The sequence below is a fragment of the Watersipora subatra genome, chromosome 1 (assembly GCF_963576615.1).
Source record: "Watersipora subatra chromosome 1, tzWatSuba1.1, whole genome shotgun sequence".
NCBI classification, from domain to species: Eukaryota; Metazoa; Bryozoa; class Gymnolaemata; order Cheilostomatida; family Watersiporidae; genus Watersipora; species Watersipora subatra.
This window is the reverse complement of record NC_088708.1, coordinates 27533204-27554140: the sequence shown is the minus strand read 5'-3', so window position 1 is coordinate 27554140 and position 20937 is coordinate 27533204. Positions and strand designations below refer to the sequence as shown.

At 36.0% G+C, this 20937-nt stretch overlaps 3 protein-coding genes across 4 annotated transcripts in view; 1 reads left to right on the top strand and 2 right to left on the bottom strand.

The window, feature by feature from the left end:
- Positions 1 to 550: 550 nt before the first annotated feature.
- LOC137404951 (uncharacterized) lies at positions 551 to 4218 on the bottom strand. Of its 2 annotated transcripts, none has more exons than XM_068091188.1 (5): positions 4124 to 4218; positions 3254 to 3418; positions 2353 to 2412; positions 1908 to 2071; positions 551 to 1093 (listed from the first exon to the last, which is right to left on the bottom strand). In XM_068091188.1, the coding sequence occupies exons 1-4, from the start codon at positions 4199 to 4201 to the stop codon at positions 2006 to 2008; spliced, it is 369 nt and encodes a 122-aa protein (XP_067947289.1). In that variant the 5' UTR covers positions 4202 to 4218; the 3' UTR covers positions 551 to 1093; positions 1908 to 2005. The 2 variants fall into 2 exon arrangements, with proteins under 2 accessions (XP_067947289.1, XP_067947282.1); XM_068091181.1 differs by lacking the exon at positions 4124 to 4218 and adding an exon at positions 3512 to 3828.
- Positions 4219 to 5635: 1417 nt separating this feature from the next.
- Positions 5636 to 13858, top strand: LOC137392926 (peptidyl-prolyl cis-trans isomerase Fkbp12-like). Its single transcript, XM_068079294.1, has 4 exons — positions 5636 to 5731; positions 6337 to 6384; positions 6960 to 7072; positions 13427 to 13858. The coding sequence occupies exons 1-4, from the start codon at positions 5695 to 5697 to the stop codon at positions 13553 to 13555; spliced, it is 327 nt and encodes a 108-aa protein (XP_067935395.1). The 5' UTR covers positions 5636 to 5694; the 3' UTR covers positions 13556 to 13858.
- LOC137392871 (thioredoxin domain-containing protein 11-like) overlaps positions 13474 to 20937 on the bottom strand; it is a 43858-nt gene continuing 36394 nt past the window's right edge. The window contains exon 17 of the mRNA XM_068079242.1: positions 13474 to 14121. Coding sequence (XP_067935343.1) covers positions 14028 to 14121 — 94 coding nt within the window. The 3' untranslated portion in view covers positions 13474 to 14027. The remainder of the gene's footprint in view (positions 14122 to 20937) is intronic.

Sequence of the window (20937 nt, the reverse complement as noted above, 5' to 3'; positions counted from 1 at the left end):
ATTTATGTTAGCGTATCGTAAGACAAAGATTGTGAAAAGGCAACAGAAGACATTAGTCTATCTTATCTTTACTACAAACACCGACTTCTCCAACAACTAACTTTGTTTAGATTTTGAACATGACCGCACTCTGTAGGTATTCATTTGTCAATTTGCTTATATATTTATTATTTATGTACAGCATTGTGTGACCAAAAAAATTTTCTTGATTTGTTGAGCAAAAAATATTTTCTTTTTGTTGGCATGATGATGTATTTTCTTGCTCCAATATAAATAATGCATGTGGCAATTGTTGTGCATCATTGTTAGCAGCTTTCCCGTTACCTCCACAAGCACAATGTAGCCAATTCTGGAAAATCAGAGGGCAGCACACACAAAACCTTCAGCATGATGTATGTCTATTGGCATTGCTGATGTTGTACAACATACATTGTTTGAAAAGCCGATGCGCAATGACAAAATGTCTGGTGATGGACCACTGGAACAATGATGGGAAGTAGGTTGTTTTAGTTATCGGACGAATCTATCATGATAAATCGTAAAGTTTAATAATTTTACTTTATTTGATATAAAAAGAAAATGTTGCACATAACTTAATTACTACCACATCAGCACCAAAGCCATAAAAGGCCTTTAACAAGCACAAATGAGAACAGAATAACAGAGTAGAAAAGGGCTACATATACTACATGTAGATATGTGAAAATAAGTGAATATAAGTCTGGTTTATTTAAAAAAAAATCAGTGTTGAAAATCCTGAATGTTTTATGTATGTAGGTATGTTTTAATTTGATCAATATATTCACTCAAAATTGAGCACAGTACAAGCTGAAACAGTTCGAGATTTTGCATATAAAAGTATTCCTATCTAGAACAAGTTTGTTCTCTATAGCTGCAGATGAATTGGCAATGAGGTAGAGGGCACGCCAGATGCCATCTGGCGTGACTTCCCTTCATTGCCAGTTCACCCACAGCTATGGGGAACAAACTTGCTCTATGCCTATCTAGATATTGCTTGTATTAGAAAGCCTCAGGAAGCATTTTTGCTCTGTCATTTCTTACTCCCTGCAAACTCCTCTTGGAGATCCTTGATCTAAAATAAAAACAATCATAGCATGTGTATTTACATCTCCTTGAACTTGTTAAGTACTGTGAATGCAGTATTCAAGTGGCATTATTTGCGACAATTTTTGACTTTGACAAGAATACTATTTGTTAATTTAATGAAGTAGATTGGAAAGTTACATTGGACATTGTGATTAGCTGGAAGGTAATTTGGCGATCTCAAAGAACCGGACAAATCTGCTTTTGCTAGTTCCTGACTTTATTACTGTTTTTACAGTAGTTTTATTTCACAATTATTTCCTGGCTTCATATATCTTCTCCAATCCTACATTGCTCAACCGACTTAGCCCATAGAGTTGACTTGTACAAGACAACAGCGAAATTAGTCCAAGTACTCAGTCTATGAATCGGATGGTGTTGTGGCACCTTGTTATCAATTTCTCAAAGAGTTGATAACAACTCCAGAGATGCTCCCAAATCCTGATTAGAGATTTGCACATTACATCAAATCACCAATCATGAGATTGGCATCAAAGCACCATAAAAATGGATTACCCAGTTTGTAAATTAAATCAAATTAAAACCATCAATTACATAGTGGATGATGGTTTTAATTTCATTTTATTTGAAAGCTGAGCAGTCACCCTTCTAAGTGATTTGATTTGGAGCAAAACGCATGCCAGCGATTTGATATGCTTTACAAATCTGGAATCAAAGACTTGGGAGCATCGCTGCACAACTTTCTCCAATTCAGACACTGAGCACTTACACTAAAGTGACACAAAAGCATCATGCAACAGGGTTCTAATTTTAAAACTGAGTTACTGAATATTACCACTCACCGGACTGTTAGGTATGAAAGTAACATCAGGTGTCTGAGTTACATCTATAATGCTGTCATTTGTGGCGTTTCGTAGATGCTCCCCACATCTATGGAAGCTCACATAGCCTCTGCTCTTACTCCTACCCATCCTGAGCAAGCACTGCGTTTCCTCCTTATCTTGAGCTATAAATCAGAATGCTCGAGGCATTGAACGTTTGGCTGGGTGTGAACAGGCAACTTAACAAATATCGCAGTTGGCAGCAAATAATTTGTTTCTGAAACCTAATCCTGCCTACACAAGGGGTTCTTCTGCATTATCCTACTATAACTTCACGTTTTTCTAGCTACTAATCTAGGGCTATAAATGGCTTGAAGATTCGCCTACCAATGAAATTCCACATTTAACCATAATTAATATTGCACGATTTGCCTAAAATTTTATTGCTGGTTATGTGAGTGAGTACCTCCGTGTTACTATCAGATGTATTGTCTTGAGGATGCGGTCTCTTTGTTGGATTCTGTGACTAAAAATATAAACAATACGTAAATTATGTATATCGACACCATGTGACAACATATATGAATTTATGCACATGTATAGCATATTTATATTTGTAGGCACAATCTAACTAAATTCAAATTGGCAAAAGAGTCCAAACAAAGGCCTTGTTGCCAGAGCTCCAAAATAAGCATTCATTTTATCTTGCTTTTAATGATTGTTTTTGCAAATTTTAGGTGTGAAATATTCAATGTAAAATAAAATATTACGTCCAAGTTTAACCAAAGGTGTGAACTGCGATATAATACTATCTGGCGCATGTGTGAGGCCTCGGGATGAGAAATTCTCAAGAAAAATGAGACAGATTGCCGTAAACTTCACTGGCTATTGGGTCAAGGATATGGTATCTGAGCATTCCAATCAAGTCCGTGTTTCTTTGCAATTCTACCAAATTTCTATGAGAGTGTAGATGAAATAAAAGAAGAGAAAATGTTTTTGAACTTTGATGTACTGTGAGACCGAAAGCAAAGTATCGAATACAGCTTAGACATGTCGCAACCCTCACAGTAGTGTAGACTTAGATTTACTGCATTCTCTGATTTTGGCTTACAAGAATATAAATGTGCACGCATGCTTTTGTTACAAGATAGCTATTTCAGAAATAAAACAATTTAAAATCCATAAAAGTAATAAATATTATTCATCATCTCTATGTAAAATCCATACTATACTATCTGTGCATTTGCAAAGACATGGAAGGATAGCCCTGTCTAAATATATTGGACATACAATGACCGAGTTTTGCTGTCCAAAAATATCCCTTATAATAGGCTGAGTAAAATATTCTTGGTGTACCGGTAACTTACCCTCCGCTGTTCTTTGTACTTTTCCTTCTGGGTTTGCTGTCTTTCAGGGCCGTACATGCAGCCATACTCTTTTTCTTCGCCATACTCTTTTTCTTCGCCATACATACATAAATAGCTTTGACTGTCATGGATGACGTTCTTACCTCTCCAAATATCTTCACCTTGCTAAATTAGAGCAGATAAAATTTTAAAATTAAGAAACATGGTACAGATTTTTTAGATTCATTAGCTGAAGACGTTGTAGGTTTTTAGCCTTACTTGATTGCTAACACTCAATTGGGAACTAACTGCTGCATGTATATGATGCTTGATACATTTATTGCTTGCTTGATTGTAGTTATTAATATATACAATGATTTTTAATGTCATCTCAATTGCATGCCAATGCTTGTACACTGAAGTCCATGTATATCTTCTAATCAAGGCTGCACTATAAGCTTGATCGTAATCCACTGCATGTCTGTATATACCCGAATATCCACTTCGTCAAATTAAGCTTAAGAGTTGAGTGTCTATAGAGAGTAATCCTTTATTGCTGAGACTTAGATGGTGTGTATCCAGTGTGAGTTGCTAGTGAACTGATGAAAATTGTGTCAACTCTGCTTCAAGTAGGGCCTGTGACGTCATAGATCACATGGTACAAAAATAAACCAAAAAGGGCTTCATCAAACTGCAGCATAAAAACATATAAGCTACTATTGACATGTACTTCTATTGCACAACAACCAAGCATAGGCCTACATTTTACAATCAAGGTTACACTTCAACATCAAGGTTACACTAAAATATCCGAGGTATAAAATGTTCATTTTTAACGCAAGATCACAAATTAGGCAGTGAAGAAAAAGTGCTTTAAGGATATGAGATTACCTTCAAAAAGTCTTTCATGCTTGTTGAATATGCCGTCCTCATGGTTTGTGCAAAACTTGTTGCCATATTCGATTTCATGGGCTTTGATAGCTTGCTCAAACTCGTCTAACAATGAGGCAAGAAGGAGCGGCATAATGCTTAAATGCACTGCAATTAAAAATATATATTTGGTAGGCCCTCAGGCTCCTCGTAGAAGTTGACTGTCGTCAGCGATCATGTCATTCAGCTATCGAGGCTTCGATAACCTACCGACATGATTGCCGACTACAGGCACGGGAGGCCTGTAGGTAGGTCTATATAGAAGATGAAATGATGAATACAAAAACTCAGTTATGAATACATGATGACCCACTGAGGTCTTGAAGCAATATGAATATGCAGTGCATTTCAATTAATTTTTTAAGACAAATTGCAAGCAGTAAGCGACTCTGACTACTGAGGACTACTGATCACAGGCAGGCTGTCTAGTCCAAAAATATAACTGCCCTGCATTGCAGAAGACTACAAAAACTTGCTTTACCTTGCCTCCTCTCCTACACTTTTTGTGAACCAAACAGATGAGATACAGCCTAGGCCTGGCGGTGCTACTGACAGCGCACCATTGTAGTAACAAGTTCAAATAAAATTTGAGATACACAATTAAATGGTTGTTCCTTAGGTAGCTACATACTGTCGTTGTTTCAAAATGTGCTACAGTTGAGACTTGGTAGTAATATAAAGTTAGTTGTTAAAAAAGTGTGTGCTTGCAGCAAATACAGTAAAGATAAAAAACTGATGTCTTCTGTTGCCTTCATTTTTACAATCAATGCCTAACGAGATGCTAATACTAATATTTACAGTGAATTAAAATAGAATCATTTTAGGCTCTCAGAATGGTAACAAAGTGGACAACCGTTTTAATATGCATTTTCTTTGTTCAGAACATAATCGTAACTTTTCAATATTTTATGTAATACCGCTTTACAAAAGTGTATTCATATTAAAAAAATATATAACTATTTTTCAAATATAAACGAATACAGAATAATTAATGGTGTATTTTTGAGAAGATTTTTTCCGTTTTGTGAGCGTGTTACCATTTATTCTTAACAAGAAAAAACTACGATAAACAGCTATGTAAATACTCTATGTTATTTTGCTAAAAGAACTCATATTTGTAATTAAAAATTTGCTTGGAAAAGATGCTTACGTGATATTTTGTTAAACAAAAAGATAACTACTCGATTTATCAACAACTAAACGTTTGCAGTGGTTCGACTAACTTTAAAGCTTTTGTATTTCCGGATTAAGCTCCACCCCTACAAAACGACCCAGAAACTGACCAGGTTTTGAGCCACTGCAATTATACCTGACCAAAATTAATTAATGATGTATAAGCGTTTTTAGCATTTAGCGTGCGTTCCTAGCTTTTGTGATAAGGTTTCATTACTGTAGATGAAATTGTATTGCCAAACGCGGCAACTTCTCGATACTCGACTGATGCCTTACGTTAGTCTATAGCGCCATCTTTAATTAGTTCATTCATTCCGTTCAGACGGCTTGGTAGCGGCACCATAACCTGGAGAAGAAAAATGGGCGTTGATGTTGCAACAACAAAGCCTGGAGATGGTAATTTGATTTAATAATAAAATTCATGCTTATCATTAATTTTTAAACATTTGTAAAGCTCTTTAAGAAGAAAACATTTTACAATGTTCTATACAAGCAGTTTACTTGCCGTGGTACCTTGTGGAAAACATATTGTAAAATATGACTATTGATTACCGCAATAAAGATTGCTCATATATAGTTCTATAACGCATGCATAACATTATTTATGGGCAAGCGCTTTGGTGCTACAAATATCGGTGTGATAACATTCACAGCAATTGCCAATTGAGTTGTCCGACTGTCGCTGAAAAATTGCTACTAGCCAAGTAGTTGACCCTAAAAAGTGTAGTACGTGTGTTCTCGTACTGCAGCTACGTTTTGAAAAACTCATCTAGTTAAAACTTGGTATATACAACAGATTCTTCGGCTCTGTACAGTAAGTAGAAGTTGTATGTTAGTGCAAGAACTCAAGGTTTCGTGTTTACATTTGGTGACTAAGGTCCCTATAGCTAATCAAGCAAGCAGCGCGGATTTGACGACTAGTTGCGATGGAACAATTTACTAGTTTCCAAACAACTATGATAACTGGCATGTTACTAACCTGCCTATGCTCTGTATTGTAGGTGTTACTTATGCCAAAGTGGGCCAAGTGGTTCAAGTTCATTACACAGGTAAGTATTAATCATATTGGCTTGAGTAGCTTGTTGTCATATAAACAGGCTGGACTATTACATGGGCAATACCCCTTTAGGCGGATTTTGAACAATGCATATCAAAATAGTCAGGTTATCAGCGTTTTTTACTATACTGAGCTGAAGAATATATTGCAACAAAATTAAGTCTATGCTTTTTTTAGAGATAAAGTAAGGCCCACTTCTGCTGGTGTATTATAGGGTTAGAAAAAATAAACATTCTTTGTACCAGCCGTAATCTTTTATAAAATAAACTAATTGTAAAAATCACTTGAATCGCTGCACTATTTCTTGTACTCCTGGTTATACCATCGCTGACTGGCCCAGCTAATTAAGACAATCAATTCATGTGCATCACCCGCTAACTGATATCAGATTATATTACATCTACCTCAAAATCACATTTATACATGTGCTACTGCGTTTGTGTACAAATTTTCGGCTACAATAACACAGCTACATTTATAGTATTCCATAGGGTTATGTTTGGTTTCTGTACTGATAGTTCTATTGTCTTTTAGTTTTTAAAACCTAAATTTATATTGCTAATTTAGGCACTCTGACTGATGGTACTAAGTTCGACTCATCAAGAGATCGAGGGAAACCCTTTGAATTCACTCTAGGTGTTGGTCAAGTCATTAAAGGTTGGGATGAAGGCGTAGCAAAGGTAAAAAGCACCGAATGGCGCTGATCATTTCTGCCTATATAATTTAACATTACTTCAACGTGTTTTGCTTCATTTCCAAATTGACTTTAAAATTACTTAGCAACTAAAAAGGTTTAGCGTAATAGTTTTAATGTTCCCATAGCAGCTGTGCTCCTGTGCATTTTGGCAACTCCCTGCCCTAACCCTTTTAACTGAGAGCTATGATCATTATATAATTTAGTGATGGAGAGTTTGGTAGGTTTTAATTTAAAAATAGTGGGATGATTTTTACAATCAGCATCGGCTGCAATCACTTGACAACTGTTGTGCAGATTATACGCTATGCTTTGTTTGTTATTGCCATTTTCCATAATTTTCGTTGATGAACATTACAGGAAAGTCTCCTGTTTCATATTGCTGCTGTTATCGGAGGTGTGTCATGTGTGTTTTTACAAACTTTACAAAGTAATAACTTTTGCATTTTATTTTATGTTGAAAACATTCAGATCAACTTCCCTCAGTCTGCCCTTTATGTTATAGATTTCAATGACTATGCATGTCTATTTCTGTATACAGTATATGCAATGTTTCATATAAGCATAAATATCTCAGAGCAGTATAAAAAATTGAAATAACAACAAACTTCGATCATTTTTAGCATTATAAGATGTTCCAAAAAATTGGCGCTGCAGCAATGCATCCTTAATTATTTTTGTAGTAGAATTTGTTTTTGTTAAGATTTTCTGTTCTAGAAAATCTCAGGAGAATAGAAAACAACGCAGTAATGATGAGTCATCCGTGATAGTAGCTGGTTCCTTTAGTTAGACAAGTAGATTATCATCTGCATAATGATAATGACAGAATTCATGTTAGTCATGGGCCTGAACTGCTGCTGCATAGCAAGCCATTGTAAATTTTTACCCGGAGAATTATTCCTGCTTAGCCCCTTTGATTTCTCAGGTTACTCTGCTAAAATTCCGATTTTCACCCGTTCCCACAGGCGGCTGTAGTGGATTTTTAAGGTAAACACCTTACTGTAAAGCCTTATTTGAACGCCATGGCACTTCTAAAGTGGCGCCTTATTAGAGATAACGTTCAAATAAAGGGTGTTTAAAAAATAAATTTTTTAAACACCTTGTTAGAATGTTGAGAAGATAAATTTAACCCATTCACGAGCGAATCCAATGTCACTCATATTTTGCACTCTCCTTCGGATGCTGCGACATTAACCATTTTAAATGCAAAAAATTTGCTAGCTCACCTCTAACTCATCGTAGATTTCTAAATAAATATGCAGGGTGAAGCTGATACCTGTCTCTACCAGTTGATATCTATTGCTTGCAATTAACCTACGATGATCTTATAACTTGTGTTGCAATTTGATGGTGCTTTAAAGTTTTTATTTTCATTGTAAATTTGAAAGCATATTTTTATTTTATAACTATAATTATTTAACAAGGTTGCATAATTGCACTCATCGATACGTTAGCTACAGTTTGCAGACAAAAGTGGTTTTTTATGTGCAATAGAACAGGAGTTATGGGCGTCGATACATTGTAAGATGAGGTCAGATTACCGCAATCATGCTATCAAATAATATGCTATAAATCTGCAAATTTGTAAGGTTTATAATAATTATCTATCAAATGCTGCAAATATATATATTGAAAAACCAGTGACATAAACAAATCATAGTTATAATGCAGAAACAAAAATTAATATTTTTGTTACAAATATTTGCATCGTTTGCTTGGCAGGTTACATTCTGATTGTTACTTTCGTATGAAACCATTTCATCATCTAGCTATACAATACTTTCTACAGTGTCTACCAACCTGAACTCTTATGCACTGAACTAGTCGATATTAGCGTCCAAACAATTTTTTTAGCATAGCAAAACTTTTATACGTTCGTTATTGCTAAAATGTTTTTCACATACGTTGAAGAATCAAGACTGCGTTAAAGAAGGAGCTATTATTAGCAGGGACAGTTACAGTGCACCCTCGAGATACGATGTTAATTCGTTCCATGGTTGGCATCGTATGGTGAAAAATTCGTATATCGGGGTATAGAAATAATTGTAATTATACAATGCAAACGTCCCCTGGTGAAAATCGTCAATTTTTTTTATAAAAATGTGTACATATTGACAATTAGCAACAAAATAGTATGTTAACTTTAGTAATTATAGTTACCTACAGTAACTGTATTGTATTGAGTGTATTTTAATGGTTATGATCTGCAATAAAACGCAAAATTATGTGTGTACCAAATGTAGTACGTACGGTAAGGAGTTCTTGCCTTCAAAAGGTACGCATAACATAATCTTTGAATTCACTTCAAGTTTAGCTTGCTATGCCTACACTTAAAACTAAGTTTTAGTATGTATTTTGAACTATTTTACTGAATTTCAACTTTTTATCATGAAATTTTATCCTTCAGCAGTTCCTATCTTCACTTTCACTATAAACTTTAGCCTATCTGGTTGAAACCTTTTTCAACCTAATTCAATAAGGCCGAGCGATGCAGTTATAGAAAGCGGCCTCTCGCACACTTGACCATTTAATGGCTACCGAAAAGAAAAATAAAATTATGTTTTCTATACTGGACGTACATACCTTTGGAGTAACATGGCTTTAGCTGGTACATGTAGCGGGTAAAGCAGAGAGGAGGCAAAAACGTATCAATGCTAATTATGGTGCTGTACACTTTAAAATAAATTTAAAACGTAATGAATTGGAATTTTTTAGCAGGCTAAAAGAAGTTGTCCATTCCTGTCCAATTTTTCTACGAAAAAATTGATGGTGTAATGCAGAAAATTGCTAGCTAGCGCTTGTAAAAGGATCCAGAGAATGTGGTACAGTAGTTTGTCTTGCATGAAATGTGCACAAGAATCAATGTAACCATACATACAAAGTTTGTACGTATTTATACCCTATGGGGGGACAGGGTTTTAGCAAGTTTCAAAAAGTAATGTGGATGCTTCAACTAACTTGAGTAGCTAGTTATATGAGTTACATACATACATGCAATGAATTATATTCACGTAGAAGATAACAAGCCCACATGCAAAGACATGGTTAAACAAGAAAATATAACATAAAATCAAAAGGAAACAAAATGAATAAAATATGAAAAACATGCCACACAAGAGATAAATAATATATATTATACATGCATTGTTTTAATGTACCAGTCCATATCAGTAAATTAAACACTTGAAATATTTCTGCGAATGTGGGATTTTCTGTATCTTCCACATCCTCGCCTTTACTATATGGTTGCTCCTTTTGAATGCTGATCGCGTGCATGACCTAGCTCATTCAAATCTTCAGTCGGAAGCTCTTTCTTGTGCTTGCTTAATGGAGTTCTTGTTTTAATAATAATTGCAAATGCTGATTGGTTGCGATCATATTCCTTGACAATGTTAATAATACGGGTTCCTTCTCCTTATTTACGACATCCAACTTTGTTGACATGGAAATCATTTTTCCTTCGTTTTGTAACGTTTGTATTGGTCTCAGATTCCATAGATAACAAATTAAATGTAGATAGTTGTAGTTATATACGTATGCTGACTTAAAAGTTTATAGTAAAAGCTATAATAACGCTACAAATGAATATTTGCTCTCGTTTGTGTATTTTACATGAAATTTTCCACGCGGACATGAGAGAAGTCGATCATCGTGTCTCTTCTAAACATGTTCTAAGAATGTTTTCGGCAAACTATATTTCGGTGTCTTTTTTATTTCGACGTGTGTTATGAGCACACCGACGGCCAAATTTTAACTCGGGCGAAACTTTTCTCAAATTCGTATGGTGAAATAAAATTCGTATAGCGAGGTAAAGATATCACAATGTTTGACTTCGTAAGGTGAAAAAATCGTATATCAGGGTAATCGTATCTCGAGGGTGCACTGTACTAATTATTTCTATGGTGTTACAATTAAAGTATTTAACAAAAAACCTAAAGACCTGGAAATAGAAAACGGACTTACCGTAAAACCTCTGATTGAATGCCTTGGCACTTTATTTTTAAACCTTTTCTCTGTGGTCGCGATCAATTGGAGGCGGCATTCAAATAAAGGCTGGCGGTGTATTTTTCAAATGGCTCGTCAGAATTGTCAGAAAATAAATTTAGCTTTATTAGGGCAAAGCAAATGTTGCCTATATTTTGCCCTCTTTTTCCGGTTGACCGATATTAAACCCTTTGGATGCAATAAATCTGCTAACTTAGCTCTTACTTGTCAAAGATCTCTTAATAAATGGACATGGAGAAACCAAGAAATATTTCTACCAAATGATATCTTTTGCTTGCAATTGACCTGCAAAGATATTATAGCCTGTGTCTTTCTTTGCAATTTGTTGGAATTTTCAAATATTATTTCATTCTAAATTTAAAGACATTTTTATTTTATATCTATATTTAACATTGTTGAATAAAAGCTCATTGCACTCACTGATATGTTCGCCACAGTTTGGAGCCAAAACTAGCTTTTTATGTGCAATAGAAGTGGAGTTAGGAGTATCGATCTATTGTAAACTGTATTAAGATAGCCGCAAGGATGCTATTAAATACATGCTATAAATCTGCATATTTATAAGTTATACAACAATAATCTATCAAATGATGCAAATATATATTCATGAGCAAGTGATATAAACGAACCATACTTATATTACATGCTGAAACAAAAATTAACGTTTTCCAAACGAAAATATTTGCATCGTTTGCTCGGATAGCTGCATTCTGATTGTTGCTTTTGATGGAACGAACATCTTCTTGTTGTCCAATACCTTCCACAATATCTTCTGGCCTCAACTCTTCTTTTGCACTGCTGAACTAGTCGATATTAGCGTCCAAACAATTCTTTTGGCAGAGCAAAACTTTCACGCACTGCATTTAGCACTAGTGCAACGCGTAAAATTTTGCTTGCGTAACCTCTGGTCCAAAACTTGCGAACCGGTTTTTATATGCATGTCTTTCGAAGTATTAGAACCGTGTTAAACAAGGAACTACTATTAGTCTGAGACAGTTAGTAGTTATTTATATAGCATTGCTTTCCAAGTTCGATCTACCTTCATAAATTTAAACCGTTTTTATATATGTACATGTACTTCGCAGTATCAGTACCACGTTAAACAAGGAACCACCATTAGCCTGAGACAGTAATTATTTCTATAGCGTTGCTTTAAAAGTTCATTAACCATCGCAAATTTAAGCCGTTTTTTTATATATGTAGGCTACTTTGAAGTAAAAAGACCGTATTCAACAGAGAGCTACTACTAGCCTGAGACCGTTATTGATTATTGCTACAGTGTTGACAACAAGGGTTCGACAACAAGAGAATTAACTGTTACTGATATAAACTATTCATTATTAATACGGTTTTTTGGACACTTTTCTACTGATCAGTTGATGTGGACGCGAAAAGATCAAATAATGTCAAAGTGGTGGTCAAATGAAGATGGCGGTCAATTGGAGAGTGGCGGTCTATTTTTTAACCCTTCTCTCAGGGTGGCGGTCAATTGGAGGTGGCGTTCAATTAGAGGTTTTGCGGTAGATAGGAACAGAAACAACAAACGAATTAATTATTGTTGATGTAATCAAGTCGTTATTAGCATGGTTTTGTGGACACTTTTCTACTGATCACTTGTTACTATGGGTTCGTAAAGATGAAAAATGTCAAATAGAGGTGACGTTCAAGTTTTACTACTCGCATTCAACATTTAACTTGAGATGCTAACATTCATCTTAAAATAACCCTATAAATTAGATTCATGAAGTTTGGGACAAGGTGTTCCAGATAAAATAGAATGTTACGGCTAGTTAATCTTTTTACCAGTTATGAATAATTGGAACAAATTACACTTTAATTGGATTAACGGTGTGCTATTTAACTTGCATGATGATTCAGTAGGATTGCTACAACATTAACTTTAAAAGTTTGAAACAGTAAATTGTTTGATGTTCAGAAAGATTCAGCAAAACAAAACGGTGCTTCCTAAAGGCGTGTCAGATTATCCGGCAGTAAAATGATTACTATGAAATGGTAAATTATGTTCCATAAAGAGTGCACTAAGTGCAGACTGCAGTTATCACGCCTTTAATAGCCGCCTTTAATAGCCATCTAGCGTAGCAATCTTGTAGAGCTTAGGTTCAATGTGATTTACATCGGATGTGATGAATATGGCTGTGATTGAATGCAGTAAAAATACTCCCGACATCAGCTGTCATTTCAAATTGCTCTCTCTTACCTTGTCCTGGCAGTGCATTTTGCCAAAAGTTGAAGTTTTTATGTATGTACTAAACGATATTGAGTTGCATCCCAAAAATGGTGACTATGCTATTACCTTTTTGTATATCTTGTGTAGATGAGCCTTGGTGAGAGGGCAGTACTCACATGCACCCCCGACTATGGTTATGGATCACAGGGCCACCCAGGAGTCATACCTCCTAATGCTACTCTAAAATTTGATGTTGAATTTCTTGCTATTAAGTAAGCAACCGCGAATCACCATTCCTGATCTATGTCTCACCAAGCATAGATGTGAGACATTACCGATACAACCTTTATCATATGAGAACAGCATTTGAACGAGCATGATTTGGAAAGCTTTTACATTGCAACGAGGGAGAACAATCATCTTTCATGCAATTGGTACTTCATCTATATTTGGAACATTCTACATTTCTGTGAAATCATAATCCTGTATAATCTCCGTTTTGAAACTGGTGAAATGAGCTTTTTTTCATGTGTTGTACTACAATATATAGTGAAATACAATTTTCTAAGATTGTGCAAAGTATGCCTGGTACTGTATAATGTTTTTATGACCATCGCATTTAATTGATGCGCATTTGAAACACTGTACAGAAAGGGATTATCTACTGAAAGCTTTCTCTCGAGTGTTATTATACGAGACCGTATGATGGGCAGCATGCTTCTAAGGCTGGAGTATGTTCCTCTGATTGTCAGCTTATCAGGTGCTTGAGACCGCATCGGCTTACTATGTACCTTAGCAGCTGTTCCATATCATTCATTTGAGGAACTTGCTCTGAATCACCTCTGCAAATCACATACTTAGTAATGAGCTGTGTTAGTTCAGTTAATCCATCAGGCTTTTAATAAATCAACAGTTCCTATTACTCATTAGCATGTCAAGGACTATAATCTAACCTGTAGGGAAAAATTGCGATACCCTAGGACACTTATATTTCGCTAGTATTTAGTTTCGTGAGTAGCGCACAGAGTAAAATTTCGAAGCAATTTAATTTCGCAGCTCTGATGAGTGCGAAAATATAGTGATGTGAAAATAAATGCAGTGGAACAAACATAATTAGATTCCTCAGGTTCAGTTCACCAATAAAAAAATTCAATTTGCGACTAGTTTGTAATTGTGAACCGCAGGTAGAATGGTGTGGGCAAGGTCGATAATGCAATTTGATCGCCTGCTGCCATTTGTTGGACTATCAACAGGCCTGTATTCACTGGGGCAGCTGGCCGACTGAGCCGCCCCAACTTTTTGGGAATTTTTTACGGTAAGTACAGTCCAACTCGGATAACTCGCCCTCAGATAAAATGTAACATTTCATCTCAAACACAAGGTCAACTCAAACGGATTTGTTTGGTCAGTTCCAACGCAATGATAAATTCCTTCAGATAACTCGACCTCAACATCATTTATTCGAAAAGTTATTTGCCCAACGGCCATGGACGCGGTTTTTATCGCTGTAGAATATCACTGCATTCCAAGCCATAGAGACAAACATCAACTTCTAGTAGTTCTTAGGCATCATTATTATCATCATCAGAGGCAAAATATTTTTGTTAACGACTTTTATTAAGGTTTGCAGAAGATTAAGTTTTATCAAACACCCGCTTGGCCATGTCCCATCGAAAGCGTAAAAGCCTCCGAATGAACTTAAAATAAAATCCGCAAAATTGATCTTTGTTAAAACGCTCAAAAGAAAAAGATGTATTTTTTCTGAGCGTTTTAACTGCGGTCATGTTTTGCCTATTTTAATTTGAAAACGTCTCATCAGTCACATCACTTAAAACAAAACAAATCTCAAAAAATTACAAGTTATTGAAGAGGTGTCAGTGGTGAATCCAAACCTTTCCAGAGCCATGCTGCTTGTGTAGTACTGCGAGTGTCAGTGTGTCTTATTTTCTTTCAACACACGGTGCTCACTGCATTGATTGATGTCCCAGCAAACGATAATGCTACTAATGCGTGTGCATTGACATCAAATTCCTATCATTATAAATCATTCTTAATGGGAAAATAATCATAATTAATTGCAAAATAATAACGTAATAAATTTTGACAGTCAAATTATTTTGTTGGTTTATATTTTAACGATGCTATATAGTGGTCGTTAAAAACGTTAAAATAAATGTCGTTATAAAATTCCATTCTACAGTATCAATGAACAAAACTATTTAGTTTCGCTTTTTTGCTCGTTTGTTATGATAGTTTCGCACATGAAACTTTCGCGAGAGGATGACACCGCGAAAACGCAAAAGTTAGATGCCACGAATGCATAAGTGTCCTAGGGTAGCTGGTACCCGATTCACAGCATATTTCCATGGTAGTGTGTTGGAGTAAATATCCATCCTGCAAATGCATAGTTCATTACATACTTATTTAGGTAGACTTTATCGACTCGATGAATGGATGCTCACTTCATCGAAATCAGGCAGCGCAATGCAAATATGCTGTTCATGAAATTCAAAAGAGATTTTAGTGTCAGTTGGATAACAACTGATGAACAACTAACATTGACTGAAGGCAACTGAGAAGCTAATGTAAGCAAAAGCTGTGAGATTGTGTGTTTTGGATTTTAGCAAGAATTGTACATAGCCATTGAGGCTCAGACTGATGAACTGTAAGTGTTAAAAACTCGCAGTAAGTAAAAGATTTTCAATGTTTATCACTTGTATCCTGTTAACAAAAACAGAATTACCCTAGCGTTCAGTAATATGAGAAGGTCCTGTGACAGTACACTAACCGCAAAACAACAACTTGGTGTATGTAGTTATTTTGATAGCAAACCAATAGCAATGCTTGTATTGGCTATAGCATGATAATGGCTTGAATAACAGGTTAGCTAGACTAATGGCATGGTAGGCATTCTAGCTCTCATAAACTAGAAAGCTGCGGTATTACTTATCACCGCAGCTTAATTCTCAAGAACTAATATATTTGTGGAAGCTATGACAGAGCTGATCATCTATTTTAGAAAGTAATAAATAATGGATATCGCAATTCCACATGAATAAACTAAAAATTAAGGATTAACTAAAATAGAAAGAGTTGGGAGTCCAGCTTTCTTGCAAAACATTGCTTAACCTTAAATTCTGTAGAATTATTCATATAAACCATGTCAGCTACATACTACTCTACAGGATGAAAATATTTGATGGATTTAATAATTCGCGATTTCCCGAACAGACGATTCCACGAATTACTAAATTTCACGAATAATTAGTTCTATTGTTAAACACAAGGGAGAATAACTACTGCCTCAAATTAAAAACTAGTCGCTAGGCGGAAGTAGTAAACGTAGCCGAACTCCAAATTTTAAAAAAATCGCCGGGGCTTTGAGTTAACCCCATTGCCAATGCATCACATTTCTTTACAAAACTATTCAATGTTGTCACAAGTTATTCGGCACACCACCATCATCGAAAAAATCTGCAGTTATTTACGTTAAAAAAACTCATAACTTACCACAAGTTGTTGGTTCACCAAAGGCCTCCGAATCGATGAACATTCATGAAAACCTCTGGATGGAGCCAAAAATTTATAGCTTAGCTTGAATTATGCTTAGCTTATGAATTAGCTTATGTATAAATATATTATAATTAATTGCAAATATGAGTGTACAAATACAATATTTCAAATACAAACAAAACTTTACAAACAATGAATGGAGTAAATAAAAACAGTTTGGCCCATATGGCAGTTGTCTGGCAATAAAATTAAACTGATACTCATGAAAAGTAAATACTAGCGTGTAATGGTGCTCTCTGACTAGTTATTTTGGTAATAGCAGCGCTATATCGCTGTCACTGTCTTGGGTAGATGTTAAAGGCGATTCTCTCGCTACTACATGGCTGGTAAGGCAGTTATCATCAGAACTCTCCTCGTGGCTTACTATTGCAACGTTCTGCCGGTTGGCCAAAAAATTGTGATCGTAAAGGTGTTCTTATTCCTTTTCTAAAACAGATATATTCTCCTCCTTAGCAGCTGCGGTCACTGCTACCTCAATTTCAAGACCTCCCTGAATGATTGGTGATCTTCTAGAAATGACATCCACCACTATTGCAGTCATTGTGCCTCTGTGTATGATGAAAAAGCTGCTTACTCTACTTATTTCATGAGATAGATGACCAACCGTTGCGCAGTTGCGTTTATTAGCTTTACTGAAAATGGGTCGTGCAAATTATTGGGCTCCTCTCTCACACTAAAACGAATAATGAAGCGGTAGGGATGAAAAAAATAAATATTGCGTTTTACCAAAGAACCAAAGTAAAATTCAATTATTAATTTAGTAAATGGTTTTGAAAAAACTCATTACCACAAGTTCTTGGTTTATCAGAGGCCTCCAAAGCGATGAATATTCATGAAAACCTCTGGACGCAGCAAGAAGTTTATAGCTTAGCATGATCGACTCGTAGTTGTCAGCTAAAGCCTGGTTTCTATATGACAGCCCAATGATCGTGCGCGGCCCAGTGATCGTACGCAATGCATTTCTTGGGCTGCGATGCAGTGTTTCCATATCGCGCGTAGGCGCCATGCTTGCATTGGACAGGGTGGGTAATTTCCTTACTTTCTCGTAGGAAAGACCGATTTCTTCGGAAAAACAGTCCTCCGTTGAGATATTGCGCTGTCATATGAAAACTGGGCTTACTCTTTCGTACGGGAGACTGATTTCTTGGGAAAACAGCCCTCGGTTTGAATTGTGGGATAGGTTGAAAAGGTCGAGCGATGTATTGTGGGATACATCATCGCGCGCACTCGTCGCAAGGATCCATTCTGTTGGATCCTTGCGATCAGCGTACGCACATCGCGCGATCGTCGTGCGTTGACGTTTCCATATCACAGCCGGCCTACGCACGATGTCGTGCGCCTTGTTGCGTGCCTTGTTGCGCGCCTTACGCTGTCATATGGAAACCAGGCTTAAATAGAAACCTAAACACGTGGTGTACGCATGGGAAGGGTTAACTCTATTGCTAGCTGCAATAAAGTTAACTCTTAATAGAGAGAGATTGTGTTCATCCGCGAATAAATTAGTCCGCGAATTTGCGTGAAAAGGCGATTTGCGCGAAACTTAACTCCCCGAATATTTTCATCCTGTAGGGTATCATGATATAAATGAAAAAAACTGGTTCCATTTTGTCGTAGTCAAACTTTGCACATATCTTCAGATTTTCTTCAAACTATGGTAGTCACTCTATCGATAGATATGATCGTCACTCCATCGATAGATACGGTCCTATCAATAGATACGCTAGTCATTCTATCAATAGATACCGTAGTTGCTCTATCGATAGATACGTTAATCACTCTATTGATAGATATGGTACTCATTCTATCGATAGATACGATAGTCACTCTATTGATAGATATGGTAGTCATTCTATCGATAGATATGGTACTCACTCTATTGATAGCTATGGTATTCACTCTATCGATATACATGTATACAGTAGTCACCCTATTGATAGATATGGTACTCACTCTATTGATAGATACAGTAGTCACTCTATCGATAGATACGGTAGTCATTCTATCGATAGATACGGTAATCATTTTATTGATTACGACACACAAATGAATTAAAAATAAAGATTTTACGACTATCACCCACCAGATTATTCTGTTATTGCAGCCTACAAAACATTTTCAAAGATTTGAAGAGTTGTCTTACTGATGTATTGCGAAGCCCATGCTTTCCCGCTGCCAATGACGTACCATCGCGTCTTAACCATCCAAAAAACTACCACTATTTGTTTATAATTGATAAAGGGCGCATGACCAGAATCTAATGGTTCTTTCAGATCACCCACATGTACAATGAAGGGTACAGGTAGCAATATCGAAAAAATATATATTGTAGAATGGGTTTCATGATAAGCTATCGTTTAGTCCTACCCATATCGATAAACTTTGAGTTCATTAGATGCCAATTTTAGCTACATGCGACCAATGCAGTAATTACTGTCATTGATAACCTACTATTGACTCCAATGAAAAATCTTAGTATACATAGAACACGCTTAAAAAGGTAAGCGTTTAATTCTCATAGCCTAAAAATTTAAAGATATTTACAAATGACTTTATTAATGCGTAACCACACATGTACCTATTCACTTTCATCGGACACTACCTGACTTGATCATCACACACTCTCATCTATCCCAAGCAAGACAGAATCAAAGACAATTCTCTTTCACTTGTTAGCTTCAAGTTCATTCAGTAAGAAACAATAAATAAGCTAGAATGCCCAGGATGGGCTATGAACAATATCATATTAGAGCTCGAGTTTAAGGAATACCACGATCATGAACAATCACTTCCGACTTCTCACCCTTTCCATAACAGACACGCGCAACGCCGATTCGTTTTTGTCACGGATACTAGCTAATCTTTAAAAAATGTTCTACGAAACCTTCAGATAAAAGAGAGTGAGGTGATAAGATGCCTTAAAGTATTTTAGTTATTTGTGTGTATAATCTGCCATAAAGATAATGGTTTACATTTGTCATTGACTTGCTCTACGAACTCATTTGTAAGCATATGGAATGATTGTGAATTACTCCAGGAGTAAATCCCTCTTTTTTTACCTAAGAGTTGCCTGTCCTGTTGATTCAAAACAAAGAGATTTGACCACTGTCACACCACCTTTATGGCTGCCTTGTTCCTGTGTATTTGTAACCCTCAAAGCAAATATGAGTACATGAGTTAGGTGAACACACACCAGTCCATCCCCTTCAAAAGCTGACAGCAAAGCTTAGCATGATGATTTACCGTTGGGCTGCTTCACTCCCCAATTTGTTACAACCAATGATGGCACCCTTTGTCTTTTGCTGCATATTTATTCCAAGAGTGTTGCTAGCAAAACAGCCTTATAAATTAATAACGTTGATTGCTTGTATTTCCTTTGACTCTTCATGTACATCCTTGTCGGTTGGTGTAATGCTGCTGGATAATATCCATAGGAGCTAAATTACAGAAGAAGCTAACCATAAGTGATGCGTTGTACACATGTATCAACAACTGTGTTAGATTTAGCTGCACCATTATGTCACGAACCTTTTTCTGAACAAATCATTTGTAACTCTGTGCTTGACAGGCTACAACAGTGAAATTATCTGACGCGTTTATCTAGTTCAACTATACTATTCTGGGTTTATTCAATTGAATTTTTTGCTATTATCTCCTGATTTTGTAACAAAATGCAGTGTTAACGGCATTGCTCAATGTATCTCAGCAACCTCTCAATATTACAAACATGGTATGTATAGTAGTGAGCATACTAGTTGAGCTAGTAGACGCAGTTCATAATGAGCGTCACTGATACTAAACACCACTAAACACTAAAAACAAAGTGCGAACATGTTTTAGATGGCTTCTTTTAGCCCAGCTAATGTTTAAAAAGGATAGCAGATTTTGTGTGGCTTTGCCCTCTAGCTGCTTACAGCTTCTCATAAAAAGTATATAATTATGATCTTAGGCCATCTTAGGTTTAATGGCTTGGTCGAAACATAGGTAACCAATTGTGTTAATAAAATACAAAATGGTAGATAATTTCATTCACGTATACGTACGTACGTAGTTTACCGTATCATACAATCGCTTATTTGACATCAACA

Excerpts from the sequence above, each read along its gene's own strand:
- LOC137404951 (XM_068091181.1), bottom strand. The coding sequence starts at position 3,622 with ATGACATTAAAAATCATTGTATATATTAATAACTACAATCAAGCAAGC. Across the intron at positions 2,413-3,253 it reads AGTACAAAGAACAGCGGAGG|TCACAGAATCCAACAAAGAG; the intron begins GTAAGTTACCGG and ends TTATATTTTTAG. Across the intron at positions 2,072-2,352 it reads CATCTGATAGTAACACGGAG|CTCAAGATAAGGAGGAAACG; the intron begins GTACTCACTCAC and ends TCTGATTTATAG.
- LOC137392926 (XM_068079294.1), top strand. The coding sequence starts at position 5,695 with ATGGGCGTTGATGTTGCAACAACAAAGCCTGGAGATG. Across the intron at positions 5,732-6,336 it reads AACAACAAAGCCTGGAGATG|GTGTTACTTATGCCAAAGTG; the intron begins GTAATTTGATTT and ends TCTGTATTGTAG. Across the intron at positions 6,385-6,959 it reads GGTTCAAGTTCATTACACAG|GCACTCTGACTGATGGTACT; the intron begins GTAAGTATTAAT and ends TTGCTAATTTAG.